The sequence below is a fragment of the Epinephelus fuscoguttatus genome, linkage group LG18 (genome assembly GCF_011397635.1).
Source record: "Epinephelus fuscoguttatus linkage group LG18, E.fuscoguttatus.final_Chr_v1".
Classification (NCBI taxonomy): Eukaryota; Metazoa; Chordata; class Actinopteri; order Perciformes; family Serranidae; genus Epinephelus; species Epinephelus fuscoguttatus.
In genome coordinates this window covers 4433658-4454719 of record NC_064769.1, presented here as the reverse complement: position 1 = coordinate 4454719, position 21062 = coordinate 4433658, and the positions used below count along the sequence as shown (strand labels likewise).

Sequence of the window (21062 nt, the reverse complement as noted above, 5' to 3'; positions counted from 1 at the left end):
CAAAAAATAAGCATGACAAAAATACAAAGCACAAAAAGTTTGTTAACACAAATTAAGAACACAAAATTCAGTCCACAAAGCAACCCGCATTCACACAGAGACTGAGAAGGCCTGAGAAAACAAATGGGTTTTTAAATGAGACTTAAAAACAGGCATAGTAGGTTCGAGTCTAATCTGGAGGGGCAGCTTGTTCCAAAGTTTGGGGGCCACAACAGCAAAGGCTCTGTCACCCCTCTGCTTTAGCTGTGTTTTCGAGACAGCCAGGAGCGATCTGTCAGCAAACCTCAATGCTCGAGAGGAAACACAGGGGTGCAGGAGACTAGACAAGTAAGAGGGGGCCAACCCATTAAGAGCCTTAAAAGTAAACAATAAGATCTTAAAATTAATCCTAAAAGATACAGGAAGCCAGTGTGGGGACTGTAATATCAGGGAAATGTGCTCTTGCCTGCGTGCTCCAGTTAAAGGTCGAGCAGCTGCATTCTGAACTAATTGGAGTCATGAGAGAGAAGTCTGAGAGACACCAACAAGGAGGGCATTTCAATAGTCAAGTCTTGAAGAGACAAAAGCGTTGATAACCCTCTCAAAATAATTGAAAGAAAGGAAGGGCATAACCTTTGATGTGATCCTTAACTGGAAAAAGCTGGATTTTACAACAGTTTATCTGCTGATCTATTTTAAGACTGTAGTCAATTTTGACCCCAAGATTTGTCACAGTAGGTTTAAGATACCGAGCAAAAGAAACCAGGTCAAGAGGGGCTTTAGAGGTACTAGTGGATCACATTATAACATTATAACCTCTGTCTTGCTTTCATTAAAATTTAGAAAATTACAGGCCAACCATGCTTTAATATCAATAAGACATTTTAACAAAGGCTCTAAGCAACTTGGGTCACTGGCTTTCAGGGGCATGTAGATTTGGCTATCATCAGCATAAAAGTGAAATGAGATATTGCATTTCCTAATAATAGCCGGAGTAAATAGATGGAAAAGAGGATAGGCCCGAGAATGGACCCTTGGGGCACTCCCTTGGGGCAATATGTAGAAATCTTTGTTAATTTCAGTGATTTCTGTTGTCTTGCTGCAGTATGCAGTTTTTTACACAGCGCCATCTAGCTTTTACTTCCCAACAGTCACAGAAGCACCTGCCCATTATCACAGTCCTTGACCATAGTGACAGCAGCCACTATGAGAGGTATGCGGTTGTGAGAGTGGTTGTTCTGTGCTGGTATGAAAACATCTTAATGTATGTTTCCTAAAGAAAGAAATCTTAATGTGAATTAATTTATTTGTCCTGTGAAAAAATGTTCACTCTGCGCCCTATCAGGGGCCTGATATGGCCTGCAGGCCATAAGGTGAATATTGCTGGTCCAAAGGCTTTAGATGCAAAAAAATCTGTTGGCAACTCAGTGAGCAGCAGAGTGATGTGATACATTTCTCTTTAACTGATCAAGTTAGTGCTGAAATGTTACACTAAATGTTACAACTACTAATGTACTGAATGTAATCAGTATAATGTCCAGTGTTATGTGCCTCCATGTTCAACAGCTAAACATGCATCAACAGCAACATAAAACAGGAGCAGATCACAAAACAACATTTTTCAATAAAACGATCATATGTAGTCATAAAAAAAGGGGGAATTAGAAACAATGGATTTCCGGGCACTATTTGGGAAATTACAGTAAAGTGGTAATCAGTGATGTGGGATGGACATCATTATTGTGTAAGATACTGTTTTGTGTGGAGCTTTTATTTTTTTTCTTATACCAAATTATTCATGACTGCTGTCACTGGTTTCTGCCCTGCAGTATACACCTACTGTCACTGAATACTTATCTGCTTTGATTTAGTGGAGCAGCAAAAAGCCCCAATTATCAGAACAGCTGCCACTTTATTTACCTGTTGGGCTGGGGGCACTTTGGCAGATGTTGCCAAAGGTTTGCAGTCTGGTTATTTTTTGCTTTAAAGCTGTAGTCTGTTTTTAACTAATGTAGTATGGTTATTGCAACCATGTGTGTGTTGGTGTGGTGACAGGTTTACAGTGGAGACACGGTCCATACCTCTGCTTCAGAGGAATGTTCTGTACTGCTTTATTTTATAGATTTGTAATTTCGGAGACTTTTTTTAGACATTTCCTGGAAAGACGGTTTTAATTTGGTACAAATTATGGGAGGAATTGACAATCATTAATTTTTTCCCCAGAATTAATATCTACTGACATACTTCTAATTGAAATATTGAAAATAACCTTTCTAATTGGGGTGAACTATTAGACTCGGCCAACCTGCTTCTTCTTATTTTGCACAATAAATGAGTATTAAATACATTGAAAAGCATTCTACTTAATGTCTTCATCTATGGTGGGCCATCACGACAAGAGTATGCATGCATAATATAATGTTAATTCCACTACAGAAGAGACTTTATGATCACTAAAATTAGCTGGTGAAAAAAGTGAATGTATCAGCATTGGTTAACAGCCAAAAAAGTTGTTATATATTGGCATATCAGGTATCTGGGAAAAAATCCAATATTTTGCATTCCCACTTTCTAAGACCTGTAAAATAAAGCATTTCTGTTCTCTCTTGTCCTGGTTGATGTAAATGCTGCTTACCTTCATCTTTTCAGTAATGATACTCTACTCTTGGACATGTTGCATTCAATGATAATGTCACTGCATTACAGCAACACACTTCACCAACGTCGTCTCTGTGGTAGGTTTACATTGCATATAGTTACAGATTTTGGCTTTAAACTAAGTTTAGCTAAACTTTTGAATAGGCTCTGCTGCACTGGTTCACTGTTTACCAAATAGCCATTGCTTCTCTTGTTTTTAGTGGATTTTTGTTGATTCTTTAAACCTTCCAGGCCACTGGTTAAACTGAGAATGTGCCTGACACTGACTTTCATCTGATGGAACTGACAAGAGTGTAACTGGATTTTATAAAGCCCTCCGATGTATATTCTGACACAATCTATCCTCAAATGTTAGCAATTTATGGAAAATCAGCAGTTGTATTTTGAAAAAGTCTCCAGAGATTCAGCATTATGTCCGTACAGTTCTTGTAATTGTATTATTAACTGTCATGGAATTCAGAACTTTAAGGGTTTCATCAAATGGCTTATTTGTTAATTTCTTATAGACATTTGGGGTGTTTATCATCACACTCCCTGACCTGACCTGCAGTCAGTTTCAAACTGCTGACTTCAGCCAACCCTTGTTGATATCCAGGTGCACTGCCTAGTTCATTCTTAAAGAATGGTGTGTGCATTTGTTGTCATGGTTTGGAATATCTCAGTGATGATGATGATGATGGTAATGATGGTGGTGATAACTCCATTTGCCCAGCAGCTACCTGTATCTGAACACTTTTCTCAAGTTTTATTGTAATGGTGAGTTTTTGTTTATAATAAATATCTTGTCACTGAACCATATTGTACTGTATGTTTTATTTCTGTGTGTTTAATTTGTTTCTTTTTTTAGATTAGGTAACTACAAGTTATTTCTACAAAAAGACATAAAAAACAAAAACAGTACAAAATAACTACAGAAACATTGCTTTCCCAAAAAGTAGAAGGTCAGATGTTGATGGTTACATGTATAGCCTGACAGATATCATGATTTCAAGGCTGATAGTAATATTAATATTTGAAAGTTTAAAAAAATCTGATGATGTTGTCAGGCAGGAGAGTCTCAGGTAAGTCTGATCTCACAACAGCCAGCCGTGGGTCTCAAGTTCTTATTTTCAGTCTGACCCAGTGGTGTATTGGAGGGCATATTCAGGTATATGGGGTATACCCACTTTTTTTCTATCCAGTGACAGTATACCCACCTATCAGCAAAACAGCCATTGTAATAGGAGAGTATGCCCACTTCCTCATCGGTAACCTACCTATCTACCTAGTAGTACACCCACCTCATCAACTACCACTACACCGCTGGTCTGACCTAAGTCCAAGTCCGACTTCTGTTCGGATATTTCCCATTTGTTTAAAACAACTGAAAGAGACATGAGACCTGAGGATTGTAAACACTTAAATCAAGCAGCCATCTTTAATGTGTTTAGTTCCACATTTGCTTTTCCTTCTGTGATAAATGTCTTGTACTTAAGAAACATTCTAAATAAAGTTGTAGTTGGTGCTCTGTAGGCTACATTAAAAAAAAAAATGCATTTGAACATATGACATTTTTCTTTCAGGACTAAGGCTACAAGATGTCATTTCTTTATTTAAGATCTATAAAAATTATGGAATCCAAACAGCACATCATGGTAATTTTAGGGACTGTTTGTTACTTATGAGGGAGGTTATGGGGTGGGTGCAAAAAGGGGGCATGTTAGAAATTTCAGATTTCAAATGTCAAACTTTATAAGCACTGAGGAGGGACTTATGTTTTTATTTTGGCTTAGTGGAAGGGTATGCAAATTTCTGTCTTTTTTTTAATCACCAAAAAACACCATTTATCCTAGCCAGAAACTGTAAAAACAGAAATTATCATTGGATTTACAAACTTCCAGTGATCCAGTGATGCACGAGAAGAGTGAAAAACCATGGCAACTTCAGGGTTCCATCTTCCACTTTTAAGTTTTAACTTTAAAACATAAAAATGCAAGTTTTGAAAAACTTTTAACTAATTTATGGTAGATGAAGTGTCAAGTAATTTCTGCCAGTCAGAGAGGCTAAAGGGAAAATATTTGTAGTTACAAATATTTAACTATAAAAATTTTAAAAATAAGTCTGCTTTTCAGTCAGTCTTTTACTTAATTAAAACCAAACACTGCAGAAAACACTGTTTTATTTTCTATAGTTTTCACATCCGAAATAACAATTTTCGATCAAAGGCTACTATTAATACTACTACTACTAATACTATTTGTCAAATGTCTCCCAACGCCATTACAGCAGACTGCAAGTAAATCACGTGATAACAACACGTGATTGGGTTCAAAGTTGAAAGTCAAGCAACACTGCAACTCCCCAGCATGGCGGTCCAAGTGGGACACAGAGCCCTGCTGCAAGCCCTCCGAGTGCAGGCATCGGGCCGAGACAGCGCGTGCAGGCTGGCAGCAGCCTGGTCCTGCTCCAGACACTATGCTCTCTCCGGTAAACTCTCGTCTTCCTCTCTCCTGAACGGTCACGGAGCAGTGACACGACACTACAGCTCGGACTCCAAGGAGGACCTCCGCGTCAGACACCTGGACGGAGAGGACGCCGGTAAGTCCTGCTCTCAGTCTTTGTCCATTCAAAGACACGTTTGTCCATGGCAACACTGTATTTGTCCAAACCAAAGTCCCGTTTAAACAAGACACTGACCATTAAAACAGGATTTAAAGACACAGTCCGCTGTTATGGTGCAAATAAAAATTAGAGTGTACGCCTTGACGTCACCCGTTACGTGATATCAAAAGCCGACCCCTACGCCATAAACAAACCTATAACAGTAGTAGTATCTCTCCATGGAGGTAGTTTTAAATGATCTGTCTATGGCAAGCCATTTTAACATTTAATCGCTAGACTGGATATTCATTACTGATATCTGCAACATAATTTTGCCTAGTCAAAACTCTGATTCAAGATATCCCTAATTAGATTTTGCCTAGTCAAAACTCTAATTACAGATATCTGTAATTCAGTTTTGACTAGTAAGATTCAAACTATTTTTGCCATTCATGTGTATGGGGTTTGTCATTATAGATATCTCCAATGTAGTTGCGGATATCTGAAATTGTTATTTCGGATATCTGCAACTTAATTGTAGATATCTGTAATTCCAGTTTGAGATATCTACAATTTAATTTTGACTAGTCATAATTCAAGTTCAAGATATCTTTAATTATCGTCAACTGAAGATATCTACATTGTCCTTTCTAGATATCTTGAATTGAGTTTCAGATAGTCAGAATGACGTTGTAGATATCTGTAACTGAATTATGACTAGTCAAAATGACGTTGTAGATATCTACAACTGAATTATGACTAGTCAAAATGACGTTGTAGATATCTCAAACTGGAATTATAGATAGTCATAATGTAATTGTAGATATCTATAATGACAAACCCCATACACATGAATAGCAAAAATAGTTTGAATCTTACTAGTCAAAACTGAATTACAGATATCTGTAACTGTAGTTTTGACTAGTCAGAATGACGTTATAGATATCTGTAATTCAGTTTTGACTAGTCGAAATGATGTCATAGATATCTGTAATTCAGTTTTGACTAGTCAGAATGACGTTATAGATATCTGCAATTCAGTTTTGACTAGTCAGAATGACGTTACAGATATCTTAAATTAAAATTCATACTAGTCATAATGACATTACTACTAGTCAAAATGACGTTATAGATATCTATAATGGTAATTCCGGATAGTCAAACTTAGCGATTAAATGTTAAAACGGCTTGCCATATCTGTCTCCAAGGTGGAGGCATAAAACAGTATGACGAGTGTACGCAAAAATGCTTACATTTAGTCAGACAGATATGCAATGTAATTGTCCTTTCTATTCCCAGCTTCAAAATCTGCTATTTCTAGAGCAGAGAGCAGGCCCTTGCTAGTGATTCAACTTGCCACCCCAGAAATACGTTTGTGGTCCAAGACCACACATTAAACTACAAATGCTGTCATCTGATATGCCCTGGAGAGGGCACACCCATCTCCATAAATGTTTCTTGTTTTTTCTTTTGAGAAATAGATGCAGTCTATTACAAAATGATATGTTTATTTTACAGAAAGTATAAAAACCACAAATAGATTATAAAAACCCTCAAAAATGAATAATTTTGTCATTTTAGTTGATATTTTTGTCATATACAGATTTGCAGTGATGATTGGATATATGTATGTGATGCTGTCCAACGTCAAGTCTGTATCTGATTGACCGTATTATGGTAGCTGTTTTGACTAGAGATGCACAATAATATTGGCACGTCATTGATATCAGCCAATATCGGCTTTAAAATGAACTATCAGAATCAGCCAGCATGCTTTTTCTTATTTTGCACTATGAATGAATATTACATACATTGAAAAGCAATGTATTTCATGTCTCCATCTGCTGGTGGGCCATCATGCATGCATAATATGATGTCAATTCCACTACAGAAGAGACTTGATGATCACTAAAATAATGTAGGGAAAAAAGTGGATATATTGATATTGGTGTTGGCTATCAACCAAATGATTTTTTATATATTGGCATATCAGATATCGGCAGAAAAATCCAATATCGTGCATCCCTAATGTGATCTTGGTTGAAGATGTTTTTTTTCCAGGTGTGACATCATCACGTCATGAGATGTGAAACCTGCTGCTCTGCAGTAATGTCCTTGTTACCTGTGCGCCATCATTAATCAGCATTATGTAACTTTGTCTTTCAGGTATTGTTGTTGTTGGGATAAATCGACCAAAAGCAAAAAATGCCATCAGCAAAAATCTGGTCAAAATGGTATGTACTGCTGTTGACCTTGTATTTATTTTTACATTGTAAAGATGACTAAGCCAGTGTTAACACAGGTCATGCTGGAATTGTGCTTCTCTGGGCTGCATGTAGGCTTATGTGCATGGGGATTAATCAGAGACATTTGTGTGGCTATTTCAGTAGATCTTTAAAAATCACTGACGCTCCTCTTACCTGGCTCAGGTTTAGTTTTTTGTGATGTCTTGTATAGTTTTTAAGGTTTTTTTTTAAATATGCTGCAGTTTATTAATATTTTTTATAAATACAAAATGAGTTTTACACTAAAATCATGATCCATTTTGAGAACATTTTATTCTATTTATTTTTTTGAAAAAAAAAAAACAAACATAAAAATTGTGTTTCAGATGTTTGAGGCTGTGGAGGATATCAAGAAGAATAACAAAGTGCGCAGTGTTATCATATGCAGTTTGGTTCCTGGGATCTTCTGTGCAGGTAAACTGGAGGGATTTTTGACAGAGTGGCTACTGTTACATGATGGCTTCTCATTCAGAATGAAATGAATCTGAATGAAATCATTCAGAATTAAAGTCTTTCCAGGTAGTTTACATGGGAAATATTAATTCCGAATGAGGGTTTACATGGGAGATCAGTTCAATCGCCTTTATTCAGGTCTGCGCAAGGTTTGGGGCAGGGAAGGTTTCTGATTGGATAGGGGGCGGGGCGGATGTTACGTGTTTACGTTTACCGGAAGAAAACACTGTAGTCCTCGCTCCGGATAACAAGATGCTTGACGACGCCGTTATTAGTGCCTTTTTTGGGCGTGTTTTGCTTATATTCTTGAAGCAGCAGTACGACAACAACCTTGTTCTGCTAATGCTTCATCTGTTGAGCAGGAGAAGAGAGGTAGAAGACCGTGCTGTGGCGAATGGAAACCGGTGAGTGCAACGAGTCTGACTGCTCTAGCTCAGCCCGTTGCTATGCAGCCCGTTGCTATGTGCGCTATATACGTCATCGCACCAGAAGGGCAAGGAAACGAGCATGCGCAGAAAGACCGGAATGAACTTAAAGAGGAATGAGTGTATACATGCACACAAAATTCTTTCATTCGGAATGACAAACGGAATAAACCACCCCCTTTAATCGGATTTAATTTTCAATCGGAATGACCATTTTTCAATCGGAATGACCGTTTACATGACCACTTTTAATCGGAATGGCCGTTCATTCCGATTAAAAGTGGAATTAAACTGTCCATGTAAACGTACTGTTTGTAAAGTCTTTCCATTTCACTCTTTGTTCATCAGGTGTAGACATTTTGCCAACCTAATCTTTATGCATTATTTTGTAAGTAAAATTTCATAATGAGATCTTGATGGTGGAATGCTGAGCAGGTTTGGATCTAGTTGAGAGAATTCTGCGTTCAGCTTTAGATTCAGAATCCTAGATACTGAAGTTCAGAGTGATGGACCACACTGCACTCTTCTGCTTCATGTTTCAGGAAGCCACGGGCCTCTGGCTTGATGCTGATGCTCTGTCTCTTTGTGCAGGTGCAGACCTGAAGGAGAGGGCCAAGATGCACCAGAGTGAAGTGGGCCCGTTTGTGTCCAAAGCAAGAGCGCTCATCACAGAGCTGGGTACAAGACTGTAAACAGTGATGAAATTCACTGACTGTTCAGGAATTCATTGTAGATTCCTTGTATGTATTCAACACAGTAGACATCACAGTAGACTGTGATGTCTACTGTGCTGGTTATGGTTGTTTAGTACCCACATTCATGTCTCATTTTCTTTTTTCGTAATAATGAAAGATATTTAACTTTCAAAGTCATCATATGGCTGCACTTTTTAGTCTACACAACTTTCTGTCCCTTGTAATGAGAAGTGTTGAAGTCGTGGTTATCACACTACATGACTGACAGGTGATAGCGGGTCACACACTACAAGATCTGTCATCGGGACAAATCCCCAATGAGTATGTTATATGATGCGCAGGTCACACCACAGTGCAGTGTCTTGGGTGCTTACTAAGAAATGTTTAAGTCAAAGAGTGACAAAGCAGCATTCTGAGTAAGTAATTAGGCTGATAACTTTTGTCGGGGAGCTCCAAAAACTGATAGTAACAATCAGGACTAAAGTCGTGTAGTGTGAACCAGGCATCTATAGCAGGCAGGCATTTTTAATCTCCTCACCTGGCAAAAACTGGGGACACCTCACAGTTAATAATGTTGGGATTTTAGGGGTTTGGATGGATTAATAACCAGGAAACATGAGTCTGATGTGTAATGTTAGTTTCACTTGTAGATGGTTTTGGGGAATATTTTGATGGAATATTCATAGTGACACAACTATGCCTTGATGAAACCATAGTTAGGTTCACAATATGTCTGTGGGTAATTTAATAGTTTCTCCAGTTCATTCTTTTCTGAATAAAAATAGCAGCATAGCCTGGACTCAGGGAATCTTATTGTGTGGCTCTGTCAGAAGTGAAGGAAATTTATTTTCCACCAGTGCAGTTGGATTTGTAATCAAGTAGTGGTAGTTGTCTGATGTAGTTGGTTTTAATGTGTATATTTTTAATACATATAGTGTCTCTTGATGGGTAAATTGTTGTCATTTCATTTACAGGTAACCTGCCGGTACCAACCATTGCTGCCATTGATGGAGCTGCCTTAGGAGGAGGCCTGGAAATGGCTCTTGCTTGTGACATCAGAATTGCCTGTAAGTTCCTCCAGCCTGGCACCGCCAGATCAGTTTGCAAATGGAAGTTAGTCTGGAACCTCTTAGTTCATTTTCAGTCTCAAATAGCTGTAGATCAAAATGCCTCTGAATTCAACTGGATAGACCTATGACCAATTAGAGCAAAGGAACCTGGCAAAGGGGCCATACACATGCGGTGTCTTTAACTGCCTGCCTGGAAAATGCAAGGTTAAGCGCTGGGCGCTACTCTGTACCAACTTTCAAGGGCGCAGATGCCGGTTGCATCTGTGGGTACTAAGCAACCGAAACCAGCACTGTATCATAGCCTATGTACTTCTTCCAGGTGTTGTTTTGTAAGTGTGTATTAGGCCAAAAATATTGTCTGTGTGATAGATGTGAAGCTCTGAGTAGCCCTGCACTAAAATGATAAACTTCTCCTCCATATTTAACACAGACTGATATTTACAGATGAAGGGGTAGATATCTGTTGGCTTTGATTGCTGTGTTCCCAATCGCATTATCTGGGTGTGTCAGTCCGAAATTTGATTTAGAACAATTTCAGTCAGACTAACATGTTCACGTATATTTTTTAAAAGTCTGGTTTTAGTCGGACAAACAATAAATAGATTTCCTCTAATGTCATGTAAACGTACTGACTGCGTTTGGTAGTTGAATTACTCCTGCAAGTTTACAGTCAATCAAACCCAAACTGGCCTAGGTGCTCTGTGCGTGCTCCACAGTTTCCGCACCGGCCTTTGATCCAGAAGTCAAAGAATAGCATTTAATGCGTAACAGAAAAAGAAGCTGGTAACAACAGGGAAAAATCTACATCCAAAGCTGTGCATTTTTAAATGGACAAGGAGACATAGTTCATGCTTTGTCAGCTAAAAGAGTTAAATATTTTGAAATACATGGATGGGAGGAAAACATGGAATGGCGAGTGTTTGGTCTGTGATGTAATAGGTCAACAGGAAAAAGGTCCAATAGTAACAAGCTGGAGGGGGGCATATCACCAGCTATCGTAGCAGAGTTGGACATACTTCTGTCAATAAATTGAGAATAATGGTCCAATTTAATGATCTATAACCTTATTTTCACTTAACTGTGCATGAAAACGTATTGCTAACAGACTAAAATGGTGAAGCTATTTAAAAAAAAAAATGCGTGTGTGGGTTCTCTGTGTGAACTGAGACACTACTGATACCATGAGTCTTCATCGCAGCTAAACATGCCAGTGTTTTCCCTACCATTAATATCAGTGGGCTGACTGCTGTCATAAAAACAACACAAGAACACCATGATTCTTGTGTTTGTGTCGATAATTTGTTGCTAAACTTGCCACTGTTACAACTTGTATTTCCAGATGCATTACAGATTGTGTCTGACTGTTGATTAATTATTTTTGTGTTGTGAGAGCCTTACAAAGTGTGCTTAGAAATGGCATTACTGATGCAGGAAGTAAACAAAGAGGATACACAAACTTTTTTGATCCTCTAGTCCAACTAAAATGTACCCTTGTAGAAAGTAAACTTAATGTTTTTAAAGGCGCTGTATGTAAGAATGTGGCCAAAACAGTTACTGCACTCAAATTCAAAATACTGCCGCGAGTCGTGTCCACTCCCCACTCCCCTACAGATTCGAGGTTGCTGGACAGTGGCACGTTGGAGACTGATTTGTTTGCCCACAGACGGCTGCCGTGGCAGGGCCATGTCGCCGCGTCCTTGATCTTCGGTTTTCCAGCGGAACGTTCGAGCAAGTCCGGCTTCTCTGCTGCTAACGCTGCTGCCAGGATACAGCTGAGGAGCTGGCTACTAATGCTATGTACTGGGACACTGTTAATGCTGCTTGCCGTGCTGCTGTAGCTGAGTTGTAACTGTAACTGATGCTGAGACTCTACTGACTGCGTGACTGGTAGACGGCGGTGGGTGGCGCAACAGGCCAAAACACAAATTCAAAACATAAACATGATTTGCGGAACGTAAAATATTTTTTTAAATGTGAATATTCTGGCTGTACTGTTGTTGTCGGTGAGATCAGTATGTTATATAAACATTTTTCCTTAGTCTCTGTGACATATTAGGAGGATTTTATGACTATTTGCTTTATATTTCTTACATATAGCTCCTTTAAATATTTTTGTAGTAGTTGTGTTTCTCTGTCACTGAGTAGCGACTCAGTTAGTAGTAACTGTGTTACTACTAACTTTGAATATTCAATAATTAATCCAATAATTATTTTGTTTATTGTACCACATAATATTTGAATTAGTGTAAGTATTTCTGTGAAAGTAGTAATACTGTTCATTGATCTCTCTAGCTGACACTGCCAAAATGGGACTAGTTGAGACCAAACTAGCTATTATTCCTGGAGCAGGTAAGGCTGTATTCTTTTCATTTCTTCATTTCCAGTGAAAATCTTCATATTATCTACACACATCTTCACTTCAAGGGACTGCCACAGGTTGAGGAGATTATTTAAAATACAGTCAGATTATGAAAGGTTTTGCAAAAACTTCCTGCCAGCAGCTAGTCTGATTAACAAACATACAGGAACTCCTGTTTGTCGTATTTTCATTGAAAAAAACCAAACAAACACATTCATAGTAGAATTCACAATAATATGGGCAAAAACGTATAGACATGGATGCATCTCACCTAAAGAACACATCTGTGTTTATATGTTTTTGCCCATATTAAATAAGTGAATTCTGCTATGAATGTAGGTTTTCTATATGTTCTTCGATCTTTGCCAGTATGATGCACCTCTTTTATATTATCTTAGATTTTTGAAGTTGTGCACACAGCTATTTTCATTATATTTCATTTATATAACCCCAGGCCAGTGGTTCTCAACCCCTGGGCTGCAGACTGGCACCAGGCCTCAAAACATTTGCTAGCAGGCTGTGAGGACACCAGATGGTTTAGGAAAAAACCTGAACAATCATAATATACATTATTTTTGTAAGTTGTTAAAGGCTGTTTTTACAGCAGTTAATTTGGGACAGCCTGTTCAGTGTCTGTGGTTGAGGCCAATTTCCATCCTGGTTTCTCATCACTTCTGTGCAGGTGGTACACAGCGTCTGCCCAGGGTGATTGGTGTCTCTCATGCAAAGGAGCTCATCTTTGCTGCGCGGGTGGTGGATGGAACAGAGGCGTGTCGCCTGGGTCTTGTCAGTCATTCTGTGGAGCAGAATAAGAGTGGAGATGCTGCCTACCTGCGAGCTCTGGAGCTCGCCCGCGAGATCAACCCTCAGGTAACAAAACCATTTCACTGACGAACAGACCTCTTAATTAAAGGAATACTTCACCTGCACAGTGATCATTTTTGTAACAGTTACTTACCCTGTATTGCCTTTAGTTTGCAGTATAATCCAAGTCTCTCATTTATCCAGTTGTATGCTCAGTACTTTGGTAGAGGCAAAGCAGTGTTTAGAGGCGGTGGTGGCTCAGGAGGCAGAGCCAGTCATCCATTGATTGAAAGATAAGTGGTTTGATCCTCAGCTCCTCCACTCATTTACCATTCACCATTCCCAAACACATACATTTTTCACTGGAGCATTACGATTTAAAGCACATCAATACAGTCTCATGCACTCTGCTTTGAGGGTCCGAAGGACAGAGGGATGTCGTATGCTGTAAAGCCCTCTGAGGCAAATTGTGATTTGTGATATTGGGCTTTATAAATAAAATTGATTGATTGATTGATTGATTGATGCACAGCCAAGTACTGTGCCTATGCACATGCCTGTGTTTGATCTCTGCTCATGCAGGTGTGTGCTCAGGCATACTCAGAGCGTGCTACCCGTAAGTGGAAGATTTTTATGTTGTAACATTTAAGCAAAAATGCATGTGTTTTGGAAGTACTGAGCATACAAGCGGATAAAAAAACTTTTTTCTTAACATATTAAGTGAGTAACTGATATACAAATAGTCAGTGGTCGAATTGTTAATTTTTAACAAGGGGGATGCAAAGTAGCTTTGATTTTTTTTGCATGCACACATCATCAAATATGACAGCACAGATGTGCAAAATTAATCAAGATAAAGAAAAATGGCATGACCTATACCTGCTGCCTTTAAAAACACAAATAATGCAGTAGTATTGTTATTGCAATACAGACAAAAAACATTTTAGAGTATAAATAAGGGTAGTTCTGAAATAGCTGTGAAAATTAATCTTAGAGTCACTCTTATCCTATAGACATTTCCTTAGCCAGTTATAATTTCTCCTTACCGGTGAAGCCTTGGGCTGATAATTGGTGCTGCTGTCAGGTCCCTGTCCTGATACCTGCCTGGTTTCTCCCTGTCCCTCTTCTATCTATTGCAATGATATAGATAATAAATATGCAAAGCAAAATTTAGAAAAAGAATTAAGGATAGTAGTGGTGACATAGCCATGGAAATTAATCGCACAGTCAATTTTGTGCTCTAGATATTTTCTCTCAGCCAGTTATAATCTCTCCTCACCTATGAGAACCCTGCGTGATCATCCTTGCTGGCCTCTGGTCCACTGTCTCCTCCCTGACCCTGCTCTTTATATCGTGGCAATAAAGATTAAAAAAATATGTGCAAAGCAATAGTGAGCACAAATTTTTATTTAGGAGGAGTGGGTTTATTCCTAGCATGAAACTAGCTAGCAAGCGATTTAAGATAGGTAACAATAACATTAGTATTCTTGTTAACTATCTTAACTTGATGTATTGGCATCTATTAATTAGTCATCATTTAGCTAACGTTATCTACATGCAACAGCATTACTCAACCTACACGGTTTGTTTGGAAGAAACTGTGCAAGGTTTTTTGCTTCTTGCTGGCTGGTTTGCTGAACATAGTTAACACAGAGGCACTGCCCAGCAGCACACTTCTGGTCTGTGTGCGATTGATTCAGATCACAACATGACAGAATGTGTATGCCGCCTGTTGACACCTACTCATGGAGCGTTTAAAGACAGCTCGGAAAAACACATTACCACATGTTAAAAACAAATTGAATGGTGGTAACAGCTGTAAAAAGTGCGGGGGGGGGGGGGGGGCGGAGGGCACAGATACAGGAAGTGCGGGGGGACATGTCCCCTGTGCCCCCCCCCTTAAATTACGTCTGTGCCTGCACACACAGATTCTAGATTAACAAGGGGGATGCTTTTTGGTCAATTTTCTAACAAAGGGGATGGCATCCCCTCTCATCCCCCCTCAATTCGACCACTGCAAATAGTCATTTCGCAGGTGAAGTATTTTAAGGGAGCAGTACCCTGAGGGAAAAACAAAATGGTGATTTGATAATGAATGTCATGACTGAAAACAGCTTTTATTCATTTTAGACATTGAATGATTGCATTATGATATTGAACTTATTTAAAACGATCAACAAAAGAAATTTATATCACACACAGTAATTTATGAAACCTTGTAACCTCTAAAAAGGCAGTCACTCTTTGATTTTTTGGCTCCACAGGGTCCAATTGCAGTAAGGATGGCAAAACTGGCGATCAATCAGGGGATAGAGGTAAGTGTTAGAGGTCAGGGCAGGACTGCTTTTTCTGTGTTTTACATCTGTTTTGGATCAGTTCAGTGTTTAATTTTGCAAAACCCTTAAAAAATTTTTGAATCTTTTGGAGCGTCTCCTCCACCTCTGGCATTGCTGGGTGATGATGTCATCACATGCCTCATCCATGACCTGATGGATGGTTGCCTGCTCATACGGATGCCTCTCAAGCCCAGTTCAGACCACTGATTTGTGGCATTGCAGTGGTGTGAACTGGCCGGTCTGAGCTCGACTGAAGCCCCGTGATTAAACGCACACAGGCTACAGTCACTCACAATAAACTGAGTTCTCCGTTCATGATAAAGTACAAATCCAGCAGAGGAAAAGTCACTTTCACTGGCTGCGCTCAATGCTGGGATAGCAAAAATATTTAATCACTACCAGGTTAGCAGTCATTTTAGCATGCTCCTTCCACCACCATAAAACTTAAGAAGGATTCTTGCGGCCACCTCATCCTTGGGCTGCAAAGTTTTATTGCTGGAGTCCTCAACTTGTGTCATTTACTTTTAAAATAAAGTGAATTGCGCCTTGATAATAGTGATTTAGATGTCAAAATAGTACACACATATTGCACATCTTTTAATTTGTTTTATTCTGAAAAATAGAAAAATATATTTTTGTTCTCACCCACTGCCTGTCTCTATGCGCAAATTTATATTTTTACCCATTACACTGCTTATGTGGGTTACCCGTCAAGGACCCACAGGTACCTGACCCCGTGGAGGACTCTGCCCCAGACCACTATTTACTCTTTCCTTTCAAATTAGAGAAAAGACGACTCCGCCCTACACTTGCTGTACAAAACAAAAAAAAGTCACATCAGCAGTACCTTCCTGTAATGTATCACAGTCAACGAAATCATAGGGATATGTACTGTACTCAAAAGACCACGTTACAAGCACAGGTTGAATACATTTTGTGATCAGTATGGGGTGGCTGTAGCTCAGAGGTAGAGCGAGTTCAATCCCCAGCTCCAGCCTGCATGTCGAAGCATCCTTGAGCAGATGGCTGTTCCATCGGTGTGTGAGTGTGTTAAAACTGAGTAGCAGGTGGCACCCTGCATGGTAGCCTCGGCTCCTGTATAGTAGCCTCAGTGTGAGTGGGTGAATGTGACTCCTAGTTTAAAAAGCGCTTTGGGTGGTCGGATGACTGGAAAGGCGCAATACACTTGTATTGCAAGGCCATTTACCATCTAGTATAGCAAGTGTACACTGTGCTGTATTTAGTGAGTTGAACATGTGATTATCAGCTTTGCAGTTAGTAGGGATGCATGATTTTGGATTTTTTGACCATATATAACATTTGGTCAATAACTGATACCAATATCAGTATATTCATATATTATGCAACTTTCCTCCCTGGATCCTCTGACTGAATATGCCTCTTTATCTGTACACTTGTACCCCTGTTTATGTTTATTTTATATATATTTTCATGTATGTTGGCCTACTTGTGTAATACCTCGCTTTGAGACCATGTATTTGTGTTTGCATTGTGTTGTACTGTTATTTCATCGTCTGATTTATATGCATTTCTGAATAACAAACATCTTTCTGTATCTTTAAGATATGATGTTTTACTACCTGTCTTGTATCATTTATCAGATTTTTTTTTGTACATGTTGACTTTCTCAATTGAAAAAAAAATCTGTTTCACATATAGGCAGAAATTGGTATGTTGGCTAATTTCAATATTTCATTTTAAAGCCAATATTGGCTGATACCAATGCTGTGCCGATATTTTTGTGCATTACTATCAGTCAGTAGTAATGTATAGCCATTTGTGTTTAAAAGTAAGAACTTGGGGAGGGAGTTTGGCTCTTTGCATGAATAGTTTTGCACATTGAAGCTCTGTTGTTAAAATGAAGTCTTTGGAAAATGTAGTAAATGCTACAGAAGTTTTGACCTCCCCTACCTTTACCTACAGATGTACCATGTTACTCCCACCTTCTCCTGCAGACACACAGATCACTCCCCCCAGCAACACTGTTGGCCCACCCCACAGGAAAAATGAAACACCTCTAGTCCTTATAGATTTTGATGAAGTCCAACTGAGATGACGAGATTCACCTATTTATTGCAGTCAGAACTCCAGAACATTCACGAAGAGATGCCACATTGTCTTTCAGGTGGATTTATCAACAGGTCTGGCAATAGAAGAAGCATGCTATGCCCAGGTAAGTAATAAAACTGTTGAATTTTATATCTTATGTACTGTGCTGTTTGAATTATTCATTTAATTGGCAGGTTATTAGGTCAGCCTAGCTAATACCTGTGCTGCATTCATGTCATGTTTGCCTAATAAGAAGAGCAAGGAAATTTCAAGTTATTCTGACCCTCCGATGGTTGCCCCTGCTGTTAGCCTTGGGGTCACACCATTTACATTAAATGTATTTAGCTGATGCTTTAATCCAAAGCAACTCAAAATAAGTACATTCAACCATGCAGATACAACCCCAGAATTTCAAGTATTTTGCAAGTATATCAACTTCAGCAGATGTGGTGACTAGCTGGTCATCCAGTGTCACACCTACAAAATTTTTAATGGTAATGGGGAGGTCATGGATGGGAGCTGCTTTCCATGGATGGAACCGCAGCTCAGTCTTGTCAAGGTTGAGCTTTCAGTGGTGTTGTAAGGTTTTGATGGTGGTGAACCCCTATAATCAGGATGAGAACCAGCGGTATTGAGGTGTAAAGCATGTGGAAGGAATGATCAACACCAGACGAGCAGGGATTTTCCAGAGCTCTGATATTTTTTACTTGAGTCCATAAGCAAGGTTACAAAAAGATTCCACAATTCCTCACCAGACATTCAGCAGACTGGTGGATAACAGAGACAGTCTTTTCAGGAACAGCAGATTCCAGCAGTAGAGGTAACACTCAACCTGACCCTTGTCTCTCCAACACTCCCCACTGCTCTTACACCTAGTATATATACATCTGGCCCCTACTAACACCATTAAATTCTGAAGGGCCCATAGACACCCCCCACAATAACATTAAAGCATACATTTACAAGTTAACTTGAACATCATTCCAGTATTCAATATACAATTGACTGTCAAAATACAGGATACATAAAATAGACTAAAGAAATAACAACAAAAGCAAAACCTAACCAAAATCTAGTTGTGGTAGGAAAAGCTGTGCGTGTGAATAACAGAGCCAAGTGACTAAAGACCATTTCCACCAAAAACTTCTGGGATAGTAAATTTAGAACCAAAAGTAAACCGTACGAAGATTTACATAACCATACCTAACATGTGGCACAATACAGTCTAATCTAACTGCCCTGTAGTAAGTTGTCCCTTTTATTAAAGGTAGGGTCTGGAGGATTTTCCAGTTCCTGTTTGTAAACACACATTCAAATTTGGCCCCTCCTATCAGGCTCAACTCTCCCGGGTGTACGGAGCCCGGAAGTACGGAAGAAGGCTTCACAGAAGAGGTGCAGGCAAGGCTCGCGCTGGTGCACGCTCGGACACGCTCGGGCACGGCACCTGTGCTCTCTCATTGGCTAGGGAAATCTCCGCCCAGAAGCGGTCCAAGCTCACAAAAACATCAAAATACAGTTAAAGGGCAGGAGCTCGGCAAACAGAGTCACCACCACACATGAGTAGAAGCCCATAGGTGATGATTAAGCAGGATTTCATTTGTATATGTCTATATTTTGTTTTGTTTGAAAATCCTCCAGATCCTACCTTTAAGGTTCTAATGTTCAGCTTTTGTTCAAACTCTTTCAGAGAGCTGTTTATTCAATTTGTCCTGCCACTGAATTTTATTATATTATACTGAGAGGTTTTTTTATGTTTACTCCACCCTCATCAATATAAAATGAGTGGACAAAATATTAGAAGCACATCAGAGTTCAGGGTCTTCCTCTGGAAACTGGTTAATAAAGACAGGCTTCAGATAAAGAGCTGCATCATTGATAGTGCTGACACATCTGTGTTGTTTTTAAGGTGATACCAACTAAAGATCGATTGGAGGGTTTGGCTGCATTCAAGGAGAAGAGGCGTCCCCACTTCAAGGGGGAGTGAAGCCACACTGCTTCCAGAAACATATCAGAGCTCTGCCTTCAACTACAGTTCCACTGCTTCTGACATAGTTTCTGGTGAAACTGTACACGTCCACACATTAACCTGTACAGTACCCAGAGGACGTCTGTTTGACTGCAGGACATTGGGGTCGCTCCTGGCGGGTGTTTTTGACAGTGACTTGGGTGTTCAAGTGTAAAGCACTGGCTGGGTGTGTCACCTACCACCAAGCAAACTAACCAGTCATTGACCACTGCTTACAATATGTAACACTTATTAATCTAACTTCAAACTGTGGTCTAAAACATGAATTACTTCAAACAGTTATTGCTCTTTGCAGTATGATTGACAGTTTGTCACTAACCTCCCTGACTAATGACATTTCTGTGACGGCTTCACTTGAGTGATGCATCAGAAAGTTTTTTTTTTTTTTTATTTGGTAAAAATGTACTCCTGTATTTACAACACTGAATAATGCCAGAGGTGTCTGCATGAAATCATGACTCAGGCTGGGTTTCTGTTTTGTTTTTTTTTTTAATAATCCAGGGGGGGGAATTTCCAATTTGAGACTTATTGCCACTGTATGTAGGATTTGACGATTTCTGACTTTGGCGCATCCGCCTCTCTGTTGTGGCATCACAAGACACTGTAAACCAAGATGAATTGGCTGAAAACAACAGAGTCTAAATCAAGGAGAATTGTTTAATTTCTCTGCAAATCAACGCTCATGCTATCAGAACAATTTGAACATGCTATGATGAAAGAAAAACATAGTGGCTCAAAGGACCACAAAGCATTTTCCACCAAAGGTTCTGAGGCCCTTATCACATAGAAAGTGTTTTAGCAGCTGGACACATCATTTTGTAAATGTTTTTAATGAGAATGAAGCTTTTTGCTCGCTGTTTTTGTGTTGCTACACGCCTCGCGTTTCTGCACTCTAAGCTCCTGGCGTTTTTGTCGGAGCGCTCTGAACTCGAGTTGAAAAAAAACTTCAACTCAGAGTGGAAAAGTGCCACATGTCATTTCCGCTTTTTTCCCATTGTCCAATCAGATGATTTGAGAGGTGGGCCTTCTTGTCACGTCAACAAGTTTACAGTTTGTAAACAATGGAGGAGAAACTGGTAGTAGGGGTTGCTGGATACCCAGAGCTATACAACTTTACAAATTGCCTCTGAATCATCCTAAAATATGCCTGGAAACATCCAGCATGGAGGCGAAGCTCCTGGACCAACTGGTGGTACTCCCCGTGATCCAGCCCTTTTTTTAGGGTCTCATGTGCCCACATAGATCTCTGTTTCCCTGTGCCCAACAAACTATTTGCCGACAGCCTCTCACCCTCAACCAGAGCTACAGCAAGTACCCTCTGC

At 39.5% G+C, this 21062-nt stretch overlaps 1 protein-coding gene across 2 annotated transcripts; it reads left to right on the top strand.

Moving 5' to 3' along the window:
* The first annotated feature begins 4948 nt into the window (after window positions 1–4948).
* auh (AU RNA binding protein/enoyl-CoA hydratase) lies at window positions 4949–20198 on the top strand. 2 transcript variants are annotated; one of them, XM_049604109.1, is made up of 10 exons: window positions 4949–5214; window positions 7384–7451; window positions 7829–7916; window positions 8972–9058; window positions 10050–10142; window positions 12438–12494; window positions 13187–13374; window positions 15573–15623; window positions 17791–17838; window positions 19621–20198. In XM_049604109.1, the coding sequence occupies exons 1-10, from the start codon at window positions 4983–4985 to the stop codon at window positions 19696–19698; spliced, it is 990 nt and encodes a 329-aa protein (XP_049460066.1). In that variant the 5' UTR covers window positions 4949–4982; the 3' UTR covers window positions 19699–20198. The 2 variants fall into 2 exon arrangements, with proteins under 2 accessions (XP_049460066.1, XP_049460067.1); XM_049604110.1 differs by lacking the exons at window positions 17791–17838; window positions 19621–20198 and adding an exon at window positions 17589–17768.
* Window positions 20199–21062: the final 864 nt, after the last annotated feature.